Source organism: Triturus cristatus, chromosome 9, assembly GCF_964204655.1.
Source record: "Triturus cristatus chromosome 9, aTriCri1.1, whole genome shotgun sequence".
NCBI classification, from domain to species: Eukaryota; Metazoa; Chordata; class Amphibia; order Caudata; family Salamandridae; genus Triturus; species Triturus cristatus.
The window spans coordinates 725,262,426-725,285,795 of record NC_140592.1 but is presented as its reverse complement, the minus strand read 5'-3'; the positions used below and the strand labels follow the sequence as shown (position 1 = coordinate 725,285,795).

Below are 23,370 nucleotides of genomic sequence, written 5' to 3'. Positions count from 1 at the left end.
AGAATGCAGTTTCCATACTACAAAAACTGCAAAAACACAAGAGAGCTAAGCGTAGTCGTAAGGTTTACGTGTGCTTTTCTGTTTGGAATATGAAAATGAAGATCAAACAGTGAGATAGCATGCCCGTCTGAAGCCGTGCTGCACTGCGCATGCGCCTCTTACCCGGAGGAGCAATCTGCGCGGACTCCAAGACCTCTTCGTGTTTGTTAATTATCTCATTGCCATTTGTGAGTTTAGTCAGGCGAGCACGTTAGCATAGCACGCGTTGGTAATGCCAGTCGGCCTCGCCTATTTTTGCATACCATTCGCTATATTATTTAGATGCTGAATCCTGTGATGGCTCAGTCCGGTTCTCTTTGCACTTGCTGGCTTGCCGACCTTTAATTTCAGTGACTAGGATATCGCTTTTAGGTGCACCTTACACACTGGGAGACAGGTATAATGTTGACTTTGTCACATTTTGGCGCACATTGCCCTTAAAATAAGTGTTATGCTGAACGCGAAAACAGAGCGTAAATGCACCTTCGCCTGGGCTGGAAGCTGTCACAGTAAGGTAATGGCGTGGAGCAACTCTGGTAGAGGAAATGAGAGGGGTCGTTGAGTTTGTTTTCACAGACATCTGTTTGTTCTGAAGAAAAGGGGAGGGCAGCAGAGCCCACAAGCGAGTAACTGCGTTAGTACAGCACGTCCACGACAAGCGGCGCTGTGACAGGAATAGCACTGCGTGTTCCGCACAGAGCGGCAAACTCCGTGGCAGAGCAAGGCAGCAGAACAGCAACAGTACGCCGCGTGCGGCACTGAGAGGGGGCGTCATAAAGAAAACAACTCGCACGTCCTAAGGGCTGTGACTGAACCCGGTGATATAGTTTCCGGCGTAACGGCCAGAGCCGCCGACCTAAATAAGGTTCGAGTCTCGGCGTCGCCTCGACGTCCTGTGATTCCGGGCAAATCGCTTAATCGCCCCGCGTCTACCAAAAAGGAAGATGTCCTTATGTAATGTAACTGGTGCTCATGTAAAGCGCTCTAAAACCTTCGGGTCGAGTTCGCGCTATATAGAACTGCAACAAAAACAACAACCCAGCAGCACTGTATGAGGCATTCCTTCCCCGTGCACGGATACTTTACCTAAATCGTGCCCAGCAATTTAGTGACCCTCATTCAGCGCACTTACACATGCTTGAGGAAGACAGGAGTACAATGGAAGCAGACTGAGGTATTGTAACTGCGCAACTAGGGTTGGGGTTTTGAGTCTTACCTGAGGAAGAGGATAGAAATGTTGTGGCCCTCTCATTCCCACTTTACAGGGTTGCTTTATATTAACACCTTAATTTGTTTACTTTGTGCCGAAATGTGTGGCCTGTGTGTCCGTTCATGTCTGTTACTTCTGGCACTACTAGGGCAACCCCATCGTAGGCTGGCCATCAGTCAGTTATACAAAATGCAGCAGGTGTGTGCACCCAGGGCTTTTGATATTGCAGACTGCGCCACAGACGCTTTCGGGGCTCCTTCTGTAATAATGATCACACCGGCGCTATATTTGCACGTGGCTATCCCAAGTGTGCATGCAATCATTTGCATGGCGGCATAGTACCAGGCAATGAGGGAATACTTCGCCCTTGCGCCCGCATCATATTCCAAACATGGATACAGAAGCAAAGAGGCCTTTTAGAGGCACCCTGACTGGGCCACATTTTAGGTGACGCACTGTCACTGCTGCCCATGAGAGTGCAGCTTGGGAGGGGTAAACCTCCAAAGGCACCCCCATGCAGCTGGGTACAGTCACTAAGTGTAACCACATTGACGAGAATCTCTGCCCCTTCCGCCCTGTGAAACTCCTGCTAGGTTGCGGACTCAGGTGAAGTGCACACCAGCAGTTTCAAACAGCTGATCAACCTTCCACTAATGCACTGTTTCCAGTGCAGGTTTGCAACTGCACGCTATAAAGCATTACATGTGATGTGGCTCACTATTCCAGTCTGCTCCTGCACACCCGGTTATGGGTGCACCACGGTGCAGAGTAAGACGGAGAACCCTATCCATAATGCAGCTCGTTGTCTTCCTTTTAATTCAGGTTTACCTCAAAATATTTAATTTCAGTTTCTGTAAATGCATTCGTATTTGTTTAACTATTCACATTCATTGCATTTTAATTCGATAAGTTAGTTTTGTGCATAGGTCTTTTGTCAGGAACACAATAAGTTATTTCTGCAAAAAACTCCTAATTTGAGGGGAATGTAGTTTGTACAAATCATTTTGTTCCCTTTTAGTAAATAACGTGGTGTTCTCCTGCTGAAGTGCATAAGCACGAAATGCATTTAGCGTAGTTGCATTTTGTGAATGTGTGTGGATTAAAAAATTAATTTAGTCAAAGATGCCAAAATTAAGTGTTTTGCAATTAAAATAAATTGAAGGAAAACCTGGTGGTCTGTTAGTTTGTGAGGGGTGGATCATTATCAGGTCACGTCGAGCAGCTATGGAGAGGAAAGACTTCTCCTTCCTTAGAGTCTCCGCAGTACTGCAGAGCATGCATTAGAATACCACATTGCAGACTGGCCTATGAGAAATGTTAATTGCATTTGTGAAATTTGCAACAAAGTTAGTGTCGCATTATGTAGTTCTATTCCATTATTTGGTCACAGCAGACTGGTTCGAAATGACCTTGTTTAGTCAAGAGATATTTCTGCTCAAACCAGTCTTCTGTGAGTATCCGTTTATAGTAGGTGTGCACTCTTGTGAACATTTCATGCAAGAAACTGACAAACCACATTTCGAGCTTTTCATATTGACATTTTGCAGATTTCGAAACAAAAAAATGAATTTTGGTTTGTGCCTGTGCTGCTAATCTGGTGCTTTCTGCTTCTCATATGCTCCTTCTGGACTGATTAGGTATTACACCTTTGATGAAGCATTCGTGCGGGAGGTCCTGGGGAAGAAACTCTCCAAAGGGACGAAGAAGGACCTTGACGACGTGAGTGCCAAAACCAACATCACTTTGAAGAGCTGCCGGAGACAGGTGAGACACCTCCAAGAGCACAAGCCCCTGCGCACAGGTTCAATGCATGTGCAGAACAAACACCCCCTGACCTGCACCTATATTAAAAAATTATACAAAGAACCAAAGCACTCTCCGATAAGTATAATGTCCAGACAGTATGGACTTTCTTTAAGTAAACACAATTGTTATGTTAATTTTAGCATATGTATTATATAATACAGTTGCACAGTCCAAAAAATTATAATACATAGTTTGTAACATAAAACACAGCCTTGGTTAATGTGGGGGATCTCCAGAAGAAGCACAGCCAGCAGGTGTTTAGTCACCGCGTGACTTTCTCAAGGCTCGTGATTGGTAGTGAGGCTAATACAGTCCTACGGCTTGTCCACAACAAGTTGCAATGAATGGTCACGTTGCCACAAATTTGTAGTAAAAGCAACGAGAGGCTTCAGGTACTTACGTTTACAAGGAAGAATGTCCGCTTCAAAGAAGGGCATTAGCACCAACAGTGTGCCCCGAGCAGAAAAATACGGTTTCCGTAAGGTTGGACATCTAGAGCCCACTATAGTACGTGGGTACCAGACCGTGGATACCGGTCTAATGCACCATGTCTGGAATTTGCCGCTGGGTCACATTGTGATACGTTGACTTTGTCAGTGTTTATTTGCACCTTTGGTAGTAGGGCGCCTCAACCATTACAGCACCTCTATATTTGTTTCTGTGCCGGAATTAACTACTTTTCCCACAAAATTGTCTTGATGTAATATTAACTAGGTGCAGTAATTCTGACCACTACTACCCCGTTGTTTTTTAATTATATCGAATAACATGCAGTTCCTTCCAGCCACACACAAAAAAATTCTTATGTGCAGATACAAAGATTAAATACTGCTACATATGCCTATACAAATACCAAACCTGTGAAGGTAAATACCCCTTTAACAGCTAAAGCACTGCCACATACAGACATTCACCCGATGTCATCAACTCGTACAGTCTGCTGCGATGTCATTAATCCTTTCTAGTCTGCATTTCATAAATCAGTACCTGATGACGTGAAGTAATTATTTATTTGCATAATCATTGGAGAGACTATTTGTTGATGCATTTGCTGCACACCGGTTTATGCATGAGCTGTAATATATATTGTGCCATGCTGAAAGGACTTGGTCTTGATTGGTGATTGTATAGTCTGAGGGGATTTTAGTTCCTGGGTAGCACAAGATGGTGTTAATCATAGTGAAGACTTTTGAAAGAAAGTACGTTTTGTCACAGTCAGAACAGAAATAAAACCGTAAATCACTGAACAGAATAGCTTCAAAGCTGAGAAAGAGGAATTACCTTAGTACGGTTTGCATTGGGGACTTGAATCACACAAATGTCATTTTGAAAGAGGCTTCTAACCACAGATCCCTCACCTTTTAAATATTCCTTACGTCCGACTGGAATTGAAAACGTTTGAGCGGTACCTCTGTTCGCTGTTAGGTGGCCCCGAGTGGCTCCACACTGATGCCATTCCACTGCAGAAAGGACTTGTAGGGCCCATAAAGTTACCACGAGGTGACGTCAGTTTCACACTTGCCGATCCACTTGACATGGCTCCAGAGCTACCTTTCGTTTCTCAGAGATCCATTTAGCACATAACAATAGGAAAATCCATTGTGCAAGGGAAATGTCCCCTCCCAAAACAAAAGGTTTAAACCCTGTAAGGAATGTCTGGAAAACTTGTCTGTGACCGATCCTCCTCAGGGTTGCCTGAGGTGCCTGGGATCAAGCAGTGATTCTAAGGCCTGCAGTGACTGTGTATCGATAAACCCGAAACCTATACCAGACCGCAAGGCAAAATTCTGTTGCCAAGCACCAGAAGACTCTGGGACAAGGCCGGGCCAAGTCAAAGGATTGGTCCTGGTCCCAGTCCAGAAGTTGTTCCCAAGGTCGTTGTCATCGCACTTCTTGTCTTTGGGTAAGTCAAAGACCAGCTGACAAAATTCAAGCGGGACTCGACCCCTTCGCGCACACTTTAGAAAATGTGAAGACTAAACCAAGACATTTGATCGTGTTCCCGAAGTCGATCGACGTCGGTGCCTATCACTCAACTTGTCCCGGCACAGACAGAGTTTCCAGGGCCATCTGCAACTCGAGGCTGATTGAGGAGTTCTGCCAGGTAATTTCAGACTCTTTGAATCCTTACCGACTCCCTCTGACGCACCTTTGGGCCCCAAGGAGCCAAGAGGCCCTCCTTCTGGGGTACTGCTGGTGGGCTAGCCCTCGGCTTCCATTCCGATTCATGAAGCATCGGCGTTAATACCGACTCCATTGACACCAGAGAACGAGGTATTCATTGTGCTCTCTGACTCCAAGTCAGCTCCATTATGGCCTCGACCGAGGCCATCGAGGCGCCACTCGGTTTCCATCGAGGCGCCACTTGCACAATTAGACTTACTATCCCCAAAAGAAAGGGCACATACATTGCATACTTGTTTGGCACAGATTCAGCCTCTCTTGTAGCTTCCCTGCACAATGCTCTTGCAAACTAATTGGGGGCAGCCATTGGGCCTGTGGCAGAGGAGAGCTAGTGGGCCGTTTTTTTTGCCTGGGATAAAGCAGCACCAAATACCTGGGCTGATTGTTCTAACCAATAGATTGCTGCATGTGAGAGGTGGTCTGAGCAGACCATATAATAAGCCCATCAATTGTTATTTGCAAAATGACAATTGTATGGCCGGAGGACGTATGTCATGTGGTGCATTTCCTTCCATCTCGGGCCTCAGTAGGTGTGAGCCTTTGTGGAAGGTGCCTCTTTTGAGCATCACAATTAATAGGTCTTTGTTGTGGGAAGGAGGCTTTTTTCCTCCACAGCAGGTTACAACGAGCTGACCAGACAAGCTGCATGTGCCTGCTGCCAGTTTTCTCTGACTGTGATTGGGAGTTTCATTCAAATACTGTGCAATGGAATGCGAGAGAAACACCATGAACCAAACAAGTTTCAAATAACTTTGCAAGTTAAAAAAATATGATTAGAAACAGATTAAAGGAAAATACTTTTTCTTGCAGTTTTACTATTAAAAAAGCATTCATCCTCCATCCTGGGATGAAAGGGGAGAAAAAAAGGAAACCGAAATTTAGAGAGAGAGAGAGAGACCAAGGGAAACTAGAGACGGGGAGAGGGGCGGAGAGACGAACAGAGGAAGGGTGAGGAAAGATTGAGTGGCGAGAAGTGTTGAATGATAGATTGATATATCAAGTGAAGGAACAGAACCAAAAGTGGAGAGACTGGAGATGGCAAACGGAGAAAAAGAGTATACAGTGAATAATGAAACAACGCGTTGGAGAAGAAGATGTCAGACGTTTCCTAGTGAGTGATAATAAGGAACAGGTGGATTAGTGCCTCATACGCACTCCTTTGTTTCCGACTGTCCAGTAGTCTTTGGCTAGAAGTTCCTAGAAGAAGTGCTGAATCCACAGTAGAACCCACCAATGGAGTTTCCTTCAAAAAACAGATAGTATGGTAAATAAAACACCACCAGTCCATTCTCCTCTGGTTTTGACACTTCCTCCAGAAATAGGTGGCCTTTTCACTACCACCCAACACAAAACCAGGCTTTTGGTCTATTCACTACCATTGCCAGCAAAATAATTCTCCACTTCCCTGAATCACATTTGGAAGACTCCAAAAATCAAAGTACTCACAAAGACTGAAATACATTGAATTTCTATGGGGAATGGTGGACTGCTGAAAATGTTAAGGTTTGCTAAAGCAGGTAGCTACTGACGGCAGGAGTCATTGGTGCAATCGGGCACCTTTAAGACCGGACAGTGAGCAAGGCTTTGGGTAACTAAGGGTGTACATGAACCCTTGGAAGCTGAGAGTGAGCTGCAGCCTCAGAGACCTAAATGAAGCAATACCTTCCAAACAAATATACCACCCCTCCTCCCAATGAAAGTAAACAGGAGCTTTAGAGATCTGGTGGTGACTACGTGCCAAGCAGCAAGGGGACTATTCAGAAATATAAGCTTTGCAAAATCTCATGGTGAACATGTTTTTCCGAGAACCGAGGGTATCCTGAAGCTTTTAGGTATGAGTGAGCAAACGCTACTGAGCCCAATGGTAAACAGGGAAATCGGATGGCCAGAAGATAAGCGGGACCAAAGGATCCTGAGTGAGCTGGAGCCTCAGTGATCTGGGCCCGAGCAGGCTCCTCAGAGAGCCAAAGAGTGGAAATGAGCTTAAGGGTCCTGTTGGCAAATGGGTAGGTTAGGGACCAACTTATAGGGAGTACGAGCATCATGTCCTTAGGATTTGCAGAACCCATGGGTCCATGAGGTGAGCAGAAGCCTACAGACTTGAGGATTACTGTACATCTTGGGCCATTTTGATTAGAATTGACTGTAAATTCATAAGGATGATCAGGAGGTTTATGTCCTGACAGGGGATTCAGAGATCAGAGGGTGAGCCAGGGCTTGGGAATCCTGCAAAGAGCAATGCGTTCAGGGGCCTGGCGGTGAGGCTTTATAGACCTGAAGGTATATGTCATGAGACGTGAGTGATCTGTAATGGAATATCAGTGTTTCCAGTCTTGGATGATGCTACTGGCCTTTGAAACTTTAAAAAACATAATTTTTCACAAACGTCTTACCAAAATAAGCCCCTAGTGCCAACCACACAATGATTCTTTAAAGGTTGCGATCCATAAATGTGAGCCACTTTTTTTTGGTGCTGGGACAATTTTTTGTCCGAGCCTGGGGACAGCCTGTTGGTTCTGCCGGCTATCTAGGGTCACACATCCCCCAAGTGGTAGGCCTGCATTGCATGCTGCTGCTCAACAGATGTTTCCCGTCAAAGATTTCTGACTACAATTCTTACACCAGTGATAATGCTAGAACCTTAAATTGTTTGGCTTTAGGGGCGCAACACAGGCCCCTGCGGTGGTGAGGTGGAGTGGCATCCTTCAAGGACACCCTACTCTTCAAGGGGCCCCAAGCAATCTAAAGCTTATGAATATCTGAGTAATGGACGCCTTACAACATTCTTATGGGGACTCCACCATCCTGCATTACGCCACTTTTTTCTCCTTCTCTGGACTGTGATGAATTCTACATTTTCTCCTTTTAATATTGTGTAATGAAGTTCCCAGTTCTGACCCGAATATATATTTTTTCCCTCATAATGGCGTGCCACGAAAAATCTCTTTTATAATGCATACCATAAAAATTCTCTATCTCTGTTGACCCCAAACTGTCTGTTGCTGGCACTGCCACCTAGTGGTTAATATAACGCACTGTTACTGTAGCCCGTTGAAGCAGTGCAATCATGTGACAGTATGATCTCTGGAAGTTGTTTAACTTGTTTGTAGCTTCATTCTAGCATGCAGTTGGTATTTCCATAAAGTTTCTTTAAGTGCAGCCCTTAAGTAACACTTTTGTTTCTCTCTTCCCCCTCCTTGTACTTCCAGTTTGATAACTTTAAGCGTGTGTTTAAGGTTGTGGAAGAGATGAAAGGCTCTCTTGTTGAGAACATCCAGCATAACTTCCTGCTTTCCGACCGACTGTCCAGGTAAAAAAAAAGAAATTGCGTCTCCAGCCACTTGGTTGAAAGGAAGCTCTGTACAAATGCTTGCATGTTTTATCTCGAGTGAGCACATCACAAAACATTCGAGTAATCGACTCTGCAAAAAAATCTCCTTAGTAACCCTATCACTAAAATCTTTTTTTATATAGTATAGTGCTTCATATCAGACTACTGCCATTCCTGGGTGTTCTAAATAGGTGTCACAGTTACACAATTTTATGTTGTGCCAGGCTGGCAGGCTGAGGCAGCTTCCCCGAGATTCAAATCCTCTACCAAAGGATTACAGCGGATATCAGCAGCAGGTACTGGATTTCATTATCTTGCAGTTTTATCAGCACAATCTAGGCTGGGCAATATTCGGGGACTGGGTAACGCATCAACAGCAGTCTTAGTTAGATTACCCCTACAAGCATATCCATTTTTAAGTGAGAGGGGCAGCAAAATGACGCTTTGCTTGATGCGGCAAAAATTATTGCATTGACCCTGGCCGTTTGTCCCTCCCTTTAGAAGTAATTCCTGTTACATGAACCTTGCTCTGATAGGATTTTGACGTATTTCCAGCCAGGCTATCCTTCTAGAAGTAATTCCCTTGAGAACCTTCCTTTGATGCATACATATCTTCAAGACACCAGCTTGTCCCCATATTAAAGTAATTACTTTTATACCAACAGGGCCTCTTCTAAAACATTATGCTGCAGCCCAATTGGCGTCCCTTTAGAAGTAAATCCTATCTGAGGCTTTTCTGGATATAAATATCCCAAACCCCAACATCTTTGTCTGCCTGTCTCTGTTTAGGCACCCCTAGATTGTTCAGCAAATAAAATCTGCTTCTTTCTCACGCGTATCATTTCAAGACCCTGTCGAAGCCCTTCCACTCTAGTCTTCATTACTTCAGCTCATTGGTCATAGATCCACGTCCATCCCTTCAACTCCAAAGTAGAGCTGGGAAACCGGAGGCAGGCAAAAGGCAATGACTTGAAAGTGTGTCTGAGCTCTTTACATGAAAACAGTTACTTCTGCATACTGTAGGTTGCATAAGAACAGTTACATAGGTACCATTACAAAAGCAAAATTTCAGTTGCATTAGAAAAAAAGTCTTACACAAGATCATATTGCCATAGAAAATTATTACATTGTATGTCCTGAATTAAGAGATGGCAAAACAAAAGTTAAAGAGACAGAGACACAGCTTTATTTCTTCTAACATGGTTGCCAATAGAGTATAAGAATAGATAGAGATGGCTACAGATGGTTGACAGTCTAGTTGTTATTAGGAGTATCAGGGCAGCACTTTGTCTTCTTGATAAATTGGTGCAGGAGAAACATAATGTCATCTTAATCTCTGCTCGATGGTCTTACCAATGTAGGCACAGATAGCCCTAGGGACCACCTATGGGAAAACGTTGGCACCAATGCCTTTGTACAGGCCCACCACTCCATACCAAATTCATCCCAGCTGCAGGAGTGGTCCCAGACTCCTCACCAGTAGTGACCTCGTGCCTCAGGCCACCACACTACTGCCATTAGGCTTGCCCCCTCCCCCAGGTGGCCCACCTGCTGGAAGTCAGGAGTCTAGCCTTAACATCGGTGTCCTTGTGCTCAAGCTACACCTGACTGAAGAGCCCAAATAAGGGAGAAACTGGTCTTGGGTTGCTTGCGTTCCGGTTCAGAGAGCAACTGGCTTGGCAATTTGGGCTGGACTGTCCCTTTTGAAGCAGGGTCAAGACTGATTTGTATATGGCTGGGTCTAGTCAGAGGTGGCATGGTGGGCAAAAGAACGATTGGTTGGAATGCCACCCCAAGCGATTGCCAGTGGTTAGACTCATTTCAAACATCATTTTGTGTGTTTCATTATCAAGGTTGTACCATCTTTGTCATAAACATATACATAGGCAGATAGTGGTGGTCGAAACAAGCTCTTAGGTTTAGTATCTGCTGCAACTTCATCAAGGACAGTAGCTAGGCCTAGCTCTGACTTTGTCTGTGCCTAACGCTATTTGCAGGGACTATGCTGCCATTGTATTCTTCGCAAACTGTCGCTTTGAAACTGGTAAGAAGAAGCTTCAGTCCTTGACCTTTGAAGACTTTGCCTTCTGTGCTGAGCAACTGATCAAGAACTGGACGCTGGGGGCAGTCGGTGAGTGGGAACTCCAGCCTTCTGTTGACTCTCTTGCTCCCTTCACTGTTTTGGTGCTCATCTCTTCCCTTTTTCTTGTATTCCTTTCTCCCTCCACTGTCTGGAATAGTGCTTATCTTTTTGTTGGTTCGTTGGCTACCTCTTCTGTATCATCACCTGCAATACCTGTCCTACGATATTGTGTAGAAACCACCATGTGGTGTGTGGATTTCTATTGGTGACACCACATTTTACCCTGTTATTTTCAAACTCTACCTGAGCACAGACTTCCTATAATCCTTCTCCGGTTCCTTCAATAGATAACCTTGCGAATGACATGGACGTGGATTTGGACAAAGAATTTCTGCAGGATTTGAAGGACCTGAAAATACTGATCACAGACAAGGACCTGCTTGATCAACACAAAAGGTAGGAATAGCCGACAGAGGACACGAGCACTAAAATGCTGAAGGTAGGTAGAGCGTGGTGCTCAATAACATAAAGAGCGCAGTTCCCTTTGTCCCAGTTGTGCATTTGCAGTTACTGAGCTGGGTCATGGACCAATCTCTTAGTCGCTTCCAAGGAAAGGATGGTGGCTGGTGCCTCTGTAACAGATTCTATAGACATTCAGCTGCGGTAAGGTGTTTTAAATGCTGCAACTACAGGCATTTATATTCAGGTGTCTAGGCTCATTACATTTATTTATTTTTAGCTGTAGCATTTAATCAGCAAATGTTGTATGGTAGTATGATGTTAGTTGAGTCTAAATTCCTTTAGTCATCGGCTATCTAATTTTTGTTTTTCTTATGCAAACCAAGGACGAGAAATCCTTTTTGTAATTTCAAGCTTAAAATTTTATCAGATTGTTAAACAAAACACATGGGAATTTTGCAGTAATTTAAACCTTTCGGCAAAAGCTTCCTCATGGAAATCTTGTATGGAGTGCTTCTTGCTGAAAAACTCTCACTGCATGGTTAGAATTTATGTTGACAAAAACCTTCTTTCACCAAACAAAACATTTTTGGGCAAAATAAAATCCCTTCTTTTGGTGAAAGTTTTTGAATTCATAATGAAGAAACAAAACATAAGTGCCTTTTGTTTAAGCCTAATTGTTACCAAGCTGTGCTTATGGAGGTGAAATTACTTGTACAAGTGTGTTATCAATGAACTACTCCCTATCAGCTATGAGTTCCTGATGGCAACATCATTGCTTTCTGGTACACTAAGTCCAGCTGTCTGAAAAGCAGTTAATCGAAGTCTTTAAATTGTTAAAAATTAGAGCACGCATTACAGACTAATCTCAGCATTTAAATCCCATATAAAGTCAAATGATTGCAGCAAAGGTGACATGAAAACCATAGCGTCTCATTGGTTACAACGCTTTGGAGCGGTCCAGGACTGAATGGTGAAATGTGGCCCAAGTACTTCAGATAACACCAGTCATGATCATTGGTAGCAGTGGTGAGTTATGAAGTAATATAGTTTAGCTACCACAGATGGGGTGCATGCCTCCAACTAATGAAGGAAGTAAAGATCTTGGAGGTCATGTTAGATTTGGGACTTCCCCAGCCACAGGTGGCAGTAGTCGCGTGTGCTTGTTTTGCCTAACAAAGTGTTTTTTTTTTTTTTCTTTTAGAATTTTACCTTTTCGGAAATCTATGACTGACTGAAATCTTCATAGAGTTCTACATGTATTTTTATATTGCCCCTACCCCTCCCATTCTCCCAAATAAGCTTTTGTGACGTCTGCCTGCCTGTTTACACTGCAGCCATAAAATCTTCCTGAATGTAGCTAGGTTTAGGAAGAAGCAGAAAGGTGGATGTGTGTTCTCTTGAGCCTTTTGGTTTGGACCAGCTTTTTACTTGCCATCTCTAACACACTGACACTGAAACTCTAAACATGTCTCTACCTTGAGCTTTTCCAGGTTTTAAGGATTTTGTAAAAAAGCGGAATTTCGCTTTGTGTATGATTTAACGTAATAGTCCTTTACTCGTATTGCTTCCATTCTCTCCCTCCGCATCAAGAGATGCATACACGGTGTATGCATGCATAAACATTGTTAGGGACTAGACTCTGTTTCTATGCTCTTTCATTCTTGGTACAACCAAGAGACCTCGAAGGCTCCATGCACGCATTACATTCAGTAAATAAAGAGGCACAAGTTACTAAATTCTAAACAAATGTGCCTTCGAGGAAAGATAAGATTTTACATGGGCACAAATAGACAAGACAATTCTCCTAACCAGCGGGTGCATGCATGGTGGTTCAACACTAGGCATGATCCGTTGCGCAATAGACAACCTTTTGTTGAACATTCGAATGAAAAAGTAAGTTGGAAACTATAAAGTCTGCCGGCTTGATAGGGTGGTGGAGGATATATACATTTGGATTGGCTATGTGTTGTCGGTTTAGTGTGGACATGGTGTGCACTGGGTCTGCTCCCTGGTAGCTTGGTGGAGAAAGTAAATGACACTGAAGTGCATTTCGTACTCATTGTTACCATTCTCCAGATACAATGCTACAAATTACGCCTTACTCTTTTATCATACCTTTCTCTTCCCAGCCTTGTTTGCACATCCCTACGAGGGAAAATCAGCATCTTCCACGAAATGGAGACTAACTTCAAGGTAGGTGTGGTGTGTGGTAGGACGACTTGCTGAGAATCTTCATCAGATTTCTGTGTAGTGTGCATTTTACTCTATTACCATCACCATATGGATATGTCATTCTAAAAATTACAGTATGTCTATGAACATTAAAAGTGTCCAGTGCAGGCATAGTTCTAGAAATCATAGGAGAAGGGCAATGAGGCTTAAAGGATAAATGACTATGTCACTGGGTTCCTTTCAATCCTCCGCTTTTCTCCTTTCCAAACCTTTATGATAGGAAAATTATGTCTTCATACTTTCCGATCGAAATATTTTATTGTATGAAAATACTATATATAGTAGTAGTTTATTCGATCAATATATGATCATTTACATAAAACATATCCTCTCATAAAAACTCATATAAATCATAATGGAAATACAATTGCAACATCATCAAAAAAAGTAAAACTGCAATGCAACATAAAATGACATCCCTAGGGGTTTTTCCATAGCTACATAGTGGCTGTGAGGTGAAAAATACTAATTAGTAGCCAACATTTTGTTCCCAATACAGTAGGCAAAAAGCAGGTACCTTGATACAGAAAACATGAGCCTTTCTGTATTATCTGATCTTAAAATTCGCATAGCATCTACAGGTCAAGAAATAGACCTCAACTGACATGCCAGGACTATGCATCTTTTTCTGGTCTTCAAGTATGCAGGGCAAAAATCATAAACTGTTCTGCAGCTTCAGGAAAAAGGCTTCACACTGAGAAAATTGAAGATAGAGTAGACTGCTTCCCTTTACTTTTACTTAGATTCAAGGGCAAATTTCCATACCTGAATTGTAATTAAAGTGCTTGTGCAAACAACGTTTCTATCTGATCCATAAGTGATTCCAGTATAAAAGTACGTTCAACATCCAAGAACTGCTCAATTAAAGTGCTAAAGTGTTAAAAAGAGTGCCCTGGATGTAGTCCCAAAACCTCACCTTTAACAAAAATACCATATCTTAAGTCATGGTCCCTGGTTCCTCCACAATTCCCTCAGATCTAGTTTATATAACCATTGTTTGATCTTCTTTAACCAGAGGATACACGTAGCCGCCTTGTCTAATGTCTGTACCTTAGCAACAGTTTCTTTAACAGGAATCTGTGTCTTCCCTGTCCTAAACCTTACCCAAAACACTAAAGCTCTTAAGACAGCAATGTGGGTTATACTTCTCAATCCAAGGTCAAGGCGTACAGGGACCAGTGGTGTGCATAGTGGTAAATTTAATATAGATCTTATACATTTATTTCAACCAAGTCCAATTTCTCCATCTGTTCCAGACCCCACAATTTGGCCCCATATTGGGCTTCACCCTGTCCTCCACCTCAATAGATTTCAAGTGCAGGAGAAATGGGGCTGAATACAGATCAATTACATTATTTATTTGTGTGTATATAATCTATATGTATCAAACAAAGCTTCCCCAGTTTGAAGACGCACTTGAAGAGCAGATGAATTTAAAGGAAACTGGCATTTTCATTCAGATGCATTTATTTGCCTTGCGCGTTTCAAAGCACTCAGCTTCTTGATCACAGTGAAAATTCCAGTCTCAATGTAACGTTGTAAACTAAAAAAAACACTGACATTCAACAGTTCTAGTTATCTCTAGTAATTATAACTCATTGCCCTTAGTTAACTATAACTCGCATCCCCGCATGCACAGTGTTGTCATCAATGTTGACATTTCACATGTTGCAGTGATGTTATCAATGATGTCATAGAACATGTCATGCGTGATGTAATATGTAGGGAAATTAGCAGTGCATTGGGGCTGCAAGGGAGCACCAGGGTCTACGCATGCTGTGGGAGCCGGCATGGCGCCCGCCCGCCAGGCGCAGCTGTTTACACTTGCTCCCGCTGGAGCAGTGTGTGTCCCCCTGCCCGCAGGAGTGGACAGGGAAACAAAAGCCTTCTGCCACCTGGTGGGAGCATTTTTAAAGCTCCCGCCGGGTGAGACTAGTTATGCCATACCTGCTCGTGCGCCTGCAGGCAGTGAAGGCATATGAAACAAAAGTCTGCTCCCACCCTGTGGGAGCAGTTTTAAAGCCCTGGCAGGCAGAGAAGGCATGTCTGCTTCCACCCGGCAGGAGATTTAAAAATACTCCCGCCAAGTGAGAGCAGACATATGTTTTGCTTTCTGCGCTAATGCAGGCAGGCAAACTACTGTGTCCCTGGGGTGGGCCTCCCGGAAACAGTGACTGAGCTGCTGCAGGGAGATGAGGATGCAAGAGTCTCTTGAACCAAACTGTCCAGATGTACACAGTTTTTTTCATTTAATAGCGCAAAAACTACTGAACTACTGAAAAGAATTACTCCAAATCACAAAAAGCAAGCTTTCTGGACCAAAATCTAGCTTCCTGTCAAATTTGTTATAATTCTGTTCAGAAATTTTTGCTGTAGCACTGCTAAAAAAAAGTCAATGGAAAATGCATGGGGATTTTGCATTTTGGATTCCCCGTGTTTTTCTGCCCCTGCTTGATGGATCACCCTGAACTTTCCATGCACAAACTAGACAAGGAGTGGCACCTTTTTGAGAAAATAAATCAATTAAATAAAAAAAATATATATATAATATTATATTTTATTATTATATAAGTTCCAGCATGCTTTGGGAGAACAAACTCACTGGAGAGGCCCACCGGAGGGCAATTAATTAATTAGCATGCAGAGGAGAGTGAAGTGCCAGACTCATTCATGCCTGTGAACAAGAACCAGGAGGTCGGAAATGCGTCAGGCGAGGAACTTTTCCTAATGTAAATGCTGTTTGCTTTAAATAAAGGACTCTGAAGAGTTCATCTGCTTCGAGAGTGCGCCTTAGTTAAGGGCAACCTTGTGATATATATATGTATATGTGTGTATATATGTATATATGTGTGTGTGTATGTATATATATATATATATCTACTGGCAGTCGCCAGTAGTTAGTTATAGTTAGGACCGTGTTTCCATAGGAAATCCGCAACATTCTATTTGGAATAACTTTGGCGCTGATTGACGAATCCTCGCGAAATTTTCAAAATAGGTGGGGCGCTCCGCTCCTTCCCTGAAAGTCTCGGGGGGGATTCGTCAAGCGGGGGCTGAGACAAAGGGGGGGTCCCAAAACGCGTTTTCCCCATGCATTTTTCCATAGGACCTTTAGTCCAAGCTACAGCCCGAACGGCTGAACAGAAGTTCTTGAAATTTGGCAGAGAGGTAGTCCTCAGGTCAGGGATGTGCCTTTTGCAGGTCTGGTGTAAATCTGTTTGGTATTTCCTGAGAAAATAGCATTTAAAAGCATATATATATCTATAGGCGCGCTCCGTGCGCGTACGGTAAAACTTACCGTACGCGCATGCTGCCGTGCGCGAGCGCGATTCTGATTGGTTGTTAGATCTTAGTAAACATTCGAACCGGTCGAAACCAGGAAGTGTCGGCCGCCATTTTGTCTCTCGCAGTGTGAGGGGATAAAAAACAAAGGTGGAGAACGTGAAAAGGGGGCAGGGTGGACAGTTCCTGACCCCCTAACCTTTGTCAGGGGGTCCCAGAAGGACCCCTAAGGGCCAAAATGTATTTACATTTTTTTACGAAAAATCACGCAGTACGCGTAGCGTGCGCGTATGGTATAAACGGAAAAATTCCGCGAATTGCGTAACGTGGGCGCTCGGTGCGGGAAGCACGGTGAAAAACCTTACAAAAAATAAATAAATACATAACTTAGCATTTAAAAAACCGTACAAATTCACTGAAAAAACCATAGGTTTCACACACGTTATAGTTGGGAATTAGCATTTAAAAAACCTTGCAAATTCACTTAAAAAACCATAGGTTTCACACATGTTATAGTTAGCTGGACATTTCACTCGTGAAAAACCATTGAAATTCCCCCGTTATAGTTAGTGCAGGCAACTATAACTCACGCGACCGCAATCCTCTGCTGATGACGTCAGATATTACATCACTGATGACATATGTGTCTTTCTGGAAAAAAAATATTTGTAATATATGTATAGCTAAAAATTAATGGAAGAAGACGTGGGTAAATAAGTGTCTAAATACAGTGATGTAATATCTGACGTCATCAGCAGAGGATTGCGGTCGCGTGAGTTATAGTTGCCTGCACTAACTATAACGGGGGAATTTCAATGGTTTTTCACGAGTGAAATGTCCAGCTAACTATAACATGTGTGAAACCTATGGTTTTTTCAGTGAATATATATATATATATTCACTGAAAAAACCATAGGTTTCACACATGTTATAGTTAGCTGGACATTTTACTGATAAAAAACCAATGAAATTCCCCCGTTATAGTTACTGTAGGCAACTATAACTCACGCGACCGTAATCCTCTGCTGATGCTAATACTGTATTTAGACACTTATTTGCCCATGTCTTCTTCCATTAAATTTTAGCTATACATATATTACAACTATTTTTTTTCCATAAAGACACATATGTCATCAGCAGAGGATTACGGTCGCGTGAGTTATAGTTGCCTACAGTAACTATAACGGGGGAATTTCATTGGTTTTTTATCAGTAAAATGTCCAGCTAACTATAACATGTGTGAAACCTATGGTTTTTTCAGTGAATTTGCAAGGTTTTTTAAATGCTAATTCCTAACTATAACGTGTGTGAAACCTATGGTTTTTTCAGTGAATTTGTACGGTTTTTTAAATGCTAAGTTACTTTACGCCATTTGTGGCGTACGCGCCCACTTAACGCAGTTCGTTCAGTGCGCGCACCGTGTGCACATGGAGGACATATGATGAGCATCGTTGTGACAGGTAAAATATATGTTTTGATTAAGCTCACATAAGACATGCACAAAAGGCACACGGGGTGGGGAGAATGTGGATATTTTTTTAATTTTTTTATTATTTCTTACCGTAAGCGTAATCGGCGAAATTTTCGAAAAAATAAAAATAGCCTTTTTTCACTTGGGGGGTCGTTGGGGACTCCCTCGACATGGCTAGGTGCTTGGGAGCTGTGTAAACAGCCCCTTTACATGTTTTTGCACTTGTTTTTTCATCCCCCTGTCAAAGTGCGAGAGAGAAAATGGCGGCCGCCGCTTCCTGGTTTCGACCGATTCGAATGTTTACTAAGATCTAAGGGCCAATCAGAATCGCGCTCGCGCACGCCACCGTACGCGTACGGTAAGCGCACCGTAAGCGCACCGTAAGCTGGCTCAGATATATATATTGATTTAAAGGCTATTTTCTCAGAATCTACTGAACAGAGTTACACCAAACCTACAAAAGGCACTTCCTTGACCTGAGGACTACCTCTCTGCCAAATTTCAAGTAATTCTGTTCAGTCGTTTGGGCTGTAGCTGTGTCTAAAGGTCCTATGGAAAAATGCATGGGAAAAACGCGTTTTGGGACCCCCCTTTTATCTCAGCCCCCGCTTGACGAATCCCCCCGAGACTTTCAGGGTAGGAGCGGAGTGTAGCGCCCCACCTATTTTGAAAAATTCGCGAGGATTCGTCAACCGGCGCCAAAGTTATTCAAAATAGAATGTTGCGGATTTCCTATGGAAACGTGGTCCTAACTATAACTACCTACTGGCGACCGCCAGTAGGTAATATATATATATATATATATATATATATATATATATATATATATATATATATATGCGCACAATAGCCTTTCAGGACTAAATTATGCAAAAAAGGAAGCAATGACCTCTGGGTAGTTCCCAAGTTTGGGTGGAAAGCAGCTCTAATATAGAGCACCCTACAAAACCAGCGACACTTTAAATCTGCTCACCTGAAGTGTCTGTTTTTCTAGCAATTTTTAAGCAAAGGATTAGTGCAGGGCTGTTGCTACTAATATTAACGTGTTACCTTCTCTCACTTCAGTGCTAATACCTGTCATGCAAGCAATGTTGTAAAATCCATATGTGGGTAACTCTTACGGAGTTCACAGTAGGACCTCCTTAGCATACTAATTCCAGTGGCAAATTATGGCAGTTCAGGGTTATCCCTGGTAATGAAAGTGAACTGGCACAAGAACTTGTCAGTGTGTCTGTTTCTTTTGCTGGACCTTTTGTTTCTCTGTATTAGGTCCAAATAAAAACATTTTTATTACAAGGTCATAAAAGATTTTTTGCAAGTGTTAAGTTAATGTTGGGGTGCATTGGTGGGGTTGGGTTGCATGTTAAAGGGAGGAATGTTGAGCTCATTGGATGATAAGCTCTGTCAGCGAACAACAAATAATTTGTCAAAATAATTTGAAAGAAATTGGAAGGGCTTCAGAATGTTCATACTACCGTTTCTGTTCTGCAGACGCTCTCCCGAGGTTTAGTGAATATCGCAGCAAATCTGACGCACACCAAAGATGTGAGGGACTTCTTCATAGATCTTATGGAAAAGGTATGTTTATATTTGTAATGCCTCAATTGTCTCCATGGAAATTCTTCTTTGCCACATCTCTCATCCGCATTTTCAGTCTCACCGATTTCTTCTCATTTCTCATAGCAGTTTCAATCTCCCTGTGTCTCTGGTCTGAACCTCAACATTTCCCTCACATTTGTCCACTTCATTTTTTCCTCCACAATTGTCTCCTCATTCCACTGCTTCCAGTTCAATCTCCTCATCCAGAAAGTCTTTCAGTCTACTACCCATCTTCAGTGCAGTCCGTCTTCCTAGTCTATCTTGTCTCCTCAGCAATCCAACTCCTCTCCTCAGTAGTTCTTGCCTTCTCAGCCCTTTAGTGCCCAGTCCACCCACCCTCTCTTTTTAGCAGTTCCTTTCTCCCCAGAGTCCACTATGTCTTCTCACCTATCCCTGTCTCATCACACCTTAGCAACTATTATATTCCCGCCCATGTTCAACACTAGATGGCAGGGCGGGACACAATTTACAGTCGCCATTTTTAAAAAGCAATCCTAACAACAACCATACCCTAATGATTGCTTTATCCAAATATCGCCTATCATAACTGTCATCAACAAAATGGGATAGATACTAATCCTCTCATTCCTTTCCCCGTGCCAAAGACCCATACCAAGTTCATGCCCATGTATGACAGTACACACACATTCTGTAATTGGATGGTCCATACTCCGATAGAGTCACTGATATTATAACATTTCATTTGATAATTCAAATCATGATGCTTGATATCAAGTCAAAGGTGGTGTTTGTGCCCCATTTCTGGATGTCATAAAATTGCACCAAATTAATACATTCTTAGTCACCCACTGTAGGAAACTGACTCTCTACAAAGTGTACCAAAATTAAGTGCAATGTGCAGAGAATCCAGGTATCCCTTATTAGTGTGCAGAGGCTTTATTTAACAATCCCAATGTGCTCTGTTTGTGGTAGTGTGACCGAGCAGCCTTTGGCTTATCAGAGGGGAGTGTTAGGCAATTGTTGCACACAGAGTCAATAAATGAGATACACATTCAATAAGGAAATCCAACACCAATTTAGAAAAATTACATAGATGTATATTTTAATTTAAACACTGAGATCTTCGAGATTAGGTAATTACTTTTCAAGTTAGCTGTATTTTCAGAAACAGAAAATATAGCTGTCAGATTTGAGGCATGAGCCTCAAACGTTGCAAAGTTATTCCATGGGAAAAACATACTCTGCATAGTGATACTTGCAATCCAGTTACAGGGTTGCTCTTTTGGAGTTAAGATAAGCAGGGACCAAGGTCCTTAGAACCACCACCAGCAGTTTCGGTTTACCTGCCCTGGTGTGTCCGGGTGCAGAGGTGCTGGTCGCAAGGGCTGCCTTGAACTCTACAACTGAAGTCTATGGCAAAACCTGTAACAAGAAAAAGGCTGCATGTGGGGACTGGGGGACCAGTCCGGCAGAACCCAAAGGGGGATTCAGCTCTTGAGGGTCTGTTTCGCAAGGGTGCACCATCGATAGGCCCATACTTGGGCTGTGAGGCTTGGGTGCAGAGGTGTTTTGTTCGGCAGGTCGATTGCGTTGGAGGCTCTCCCTTTTTAGGTCGACCTGGAGATGGGGACATACCAGGACAGCAGGGCCAATCTCTGTGCGTACCTCGGTGATGCTGACGTCCCAAGTCCTTGGCGGTGTTGGTGTCCAGGTTCGACACTAAACAAGTCTTGGTTGCTGAAGGGTATCCTGTACCCCCGAGTATTGATGCAGGAGGGCTCCTGGGGGCCCTGTTGTCTCCAAACTTGGTAGGGAGACGGTGCTGACCTTCTGGAGAATGAAGACCTCATCCTGGGATGCTGCTTCCTCTGTGGACCCGGGGTCCATGCGATCGTTGGCTGCAGGGAAGTGGCTCCTCCACTTCATGAGGAGGTGCTGGCTCGTTGGCGAAGTGCTGGCAGTTCTCTGAGGCTTTTGGAGGATGCACAGCCGCAGGACGAGTCCGGTTATTGGAATTGTCAAGACAGGAGAGGGCAGGCAGTTTTTGGCGCCAAGTCCACAGCTAGTCCACAGTTTTTGCTTTCTTCGGCTGTTCTTTGTCCTCCTTCTTTAGTCCGGTGAACGGAGTTCCTGGTGTTAGGCGGCCACCTAAATACTGAATTTAGGGGTGTTAAGGGGAGTGAAGGGTAGTGGCCAATGTGCTAACTTACCCCTGGGTCACTACACCCCCTATATGACGAAATAATGGAATGATTCTTTTGTGGAGCACATCATGTAGCCCAACTTAGAGGTCGGTGTGACTAGCCTCGTGGTGCAGCACACCTACTGCATAGCTAATGTCCTGCCTACCCTGGTGCTACGTGGGCAGGGGGTGATATTTCACAGGTCTGGGGGAAACTTTGGTCGCATATCAAAAGTGTCAGGGTCTTTGAAGCCCCTGGCCTTGATATGCTAAATAACTAGCCATTCTGCTGCAGGCGCTGTGAACACCTTTCTCCAGAGCAGGTATTGGTTCTGGCCTCAGAGGGCATGGGCTCTCACCTGTAGGGGGTCAGAAAGTTGTCTGTGGTGGCAGGCTGGTCGATACCAGTCAGCCAACCAGCACACTAAATAGTAGTAGGTTATTCAGGGGGCACCTCTAAGTTGCCCTTTGGGTCATGTCATAATAAACCTTGTACTGGCAACAGTACAGATTTATTAAGACAAGGTGTTTGATAGCAAACACCATAGGTTTCAGTAAAGCCTTCATGTAGCTGAGGAACTGGTAATGACCAGTGCCTAGTACATATACTTAAGATGGCTTCCCTGTTCACTTCTACCTTATAGTAATTGAACTACACAGCACAGGGGCATATCTGCTCATGCATATATGCCCCCACATGTGATATAATGCACCCTGCCATTGGGCTACAAGGCCTGATATAGGGGTGACTTACATCTATTACGTGCAGGGACTTTGGCATGGGACACAGTGAGTGTGTCATGTTTTCACTCATGGTTTACACCATGACACACAGTCTGCAATGGCAGGCTGCATGCAATTTGTATGGGGGTCCTTTAGGGTGGCATAATACATGCTGCAGCCCTTAAGAAGCCTCTTTGGTACTCATGCCTTGGGTACCATGGGTACCACTTACTAGGGACTTGCAGAGGTGCGACAGTGTGTGCCAATTGTGTTTTTATTTATTTATTTTCTGTGTCCTCATATAAGACGAGGCACGAAGTACTTTGTGACCTTTCGACGTTGCCTGTCCAGCTAAGGGCCCCTTTCTTCTGGTCAGGCCTCGATTCAACATTTCATGGGAGTTTCCCCAAACCATCTCTGTACTCCTCCCAAGTTGATTTCGGTCTTTAATCCTTGGACTTCTAGGCTATTTCTTAAATCATACTGGCTCCCATATCTTAACCTGTTTATCTGTCCCGTTTATACAATCTAACATAGCAATTCGCTGTGCTGATCTGAACCATTCAGTGCATGTCGTTGGAACACTGGACACCCATTTCATACAGATTACTCTCCATGTGATTAATATTAGTATTAATAATGATTGTGTATGTAGCTTCCCAAGATTTCTTTTAGAACCTTCACCTTCTAAGGTACCAAAGATTATCAGTGCAAGGCTTACCTAGATTTCATTTCTCATCGTCTCTGTTATTACCTTACCCACTTCCTGCCAGAAGAGCTTGCTTTTCGGACACTTCCAAAATAA

The 23,370-nt window shown here is 43.4% G+C and overlaps 1 protein-coding gene across 1 annotated transcript in view; it reads left to right on the top strand.

Moving 5' to 3' along the window:
* FIBP (FGF1 intracellular binding protein) overlaps positions 1–23,370 on the top strand; it is a 124,026-nt gene that overhangs the window by 43,958 nt on the left and 56,698 nt on the right. The window contains exons 4-9 of the mRNA XM_085625918.1: positions 2,887–3,013; positions 8,449–8,549; positions 10,568–10,701; positions 11,001–11,109; positions 13,245–13,308; positions 19,592–19,678. Of these exons, the coding sequence (XP_085482044.1) occupies positions 2,887–3,013; positions 8,449–8,549; positions 10,568–10,701; positions 11,001–11,109; positions 13,245–13,308; positions 19,592–19,678 (622 nt within the window). The remainder of the gene's footprint in view (positions 1–2,886; positions 3,014–8,448; positions 8,550–10,567; positions 10,702–11,000; positions 11,110–13,244; positions 13,309–19,591; positions 19,679–23,370) is intronic.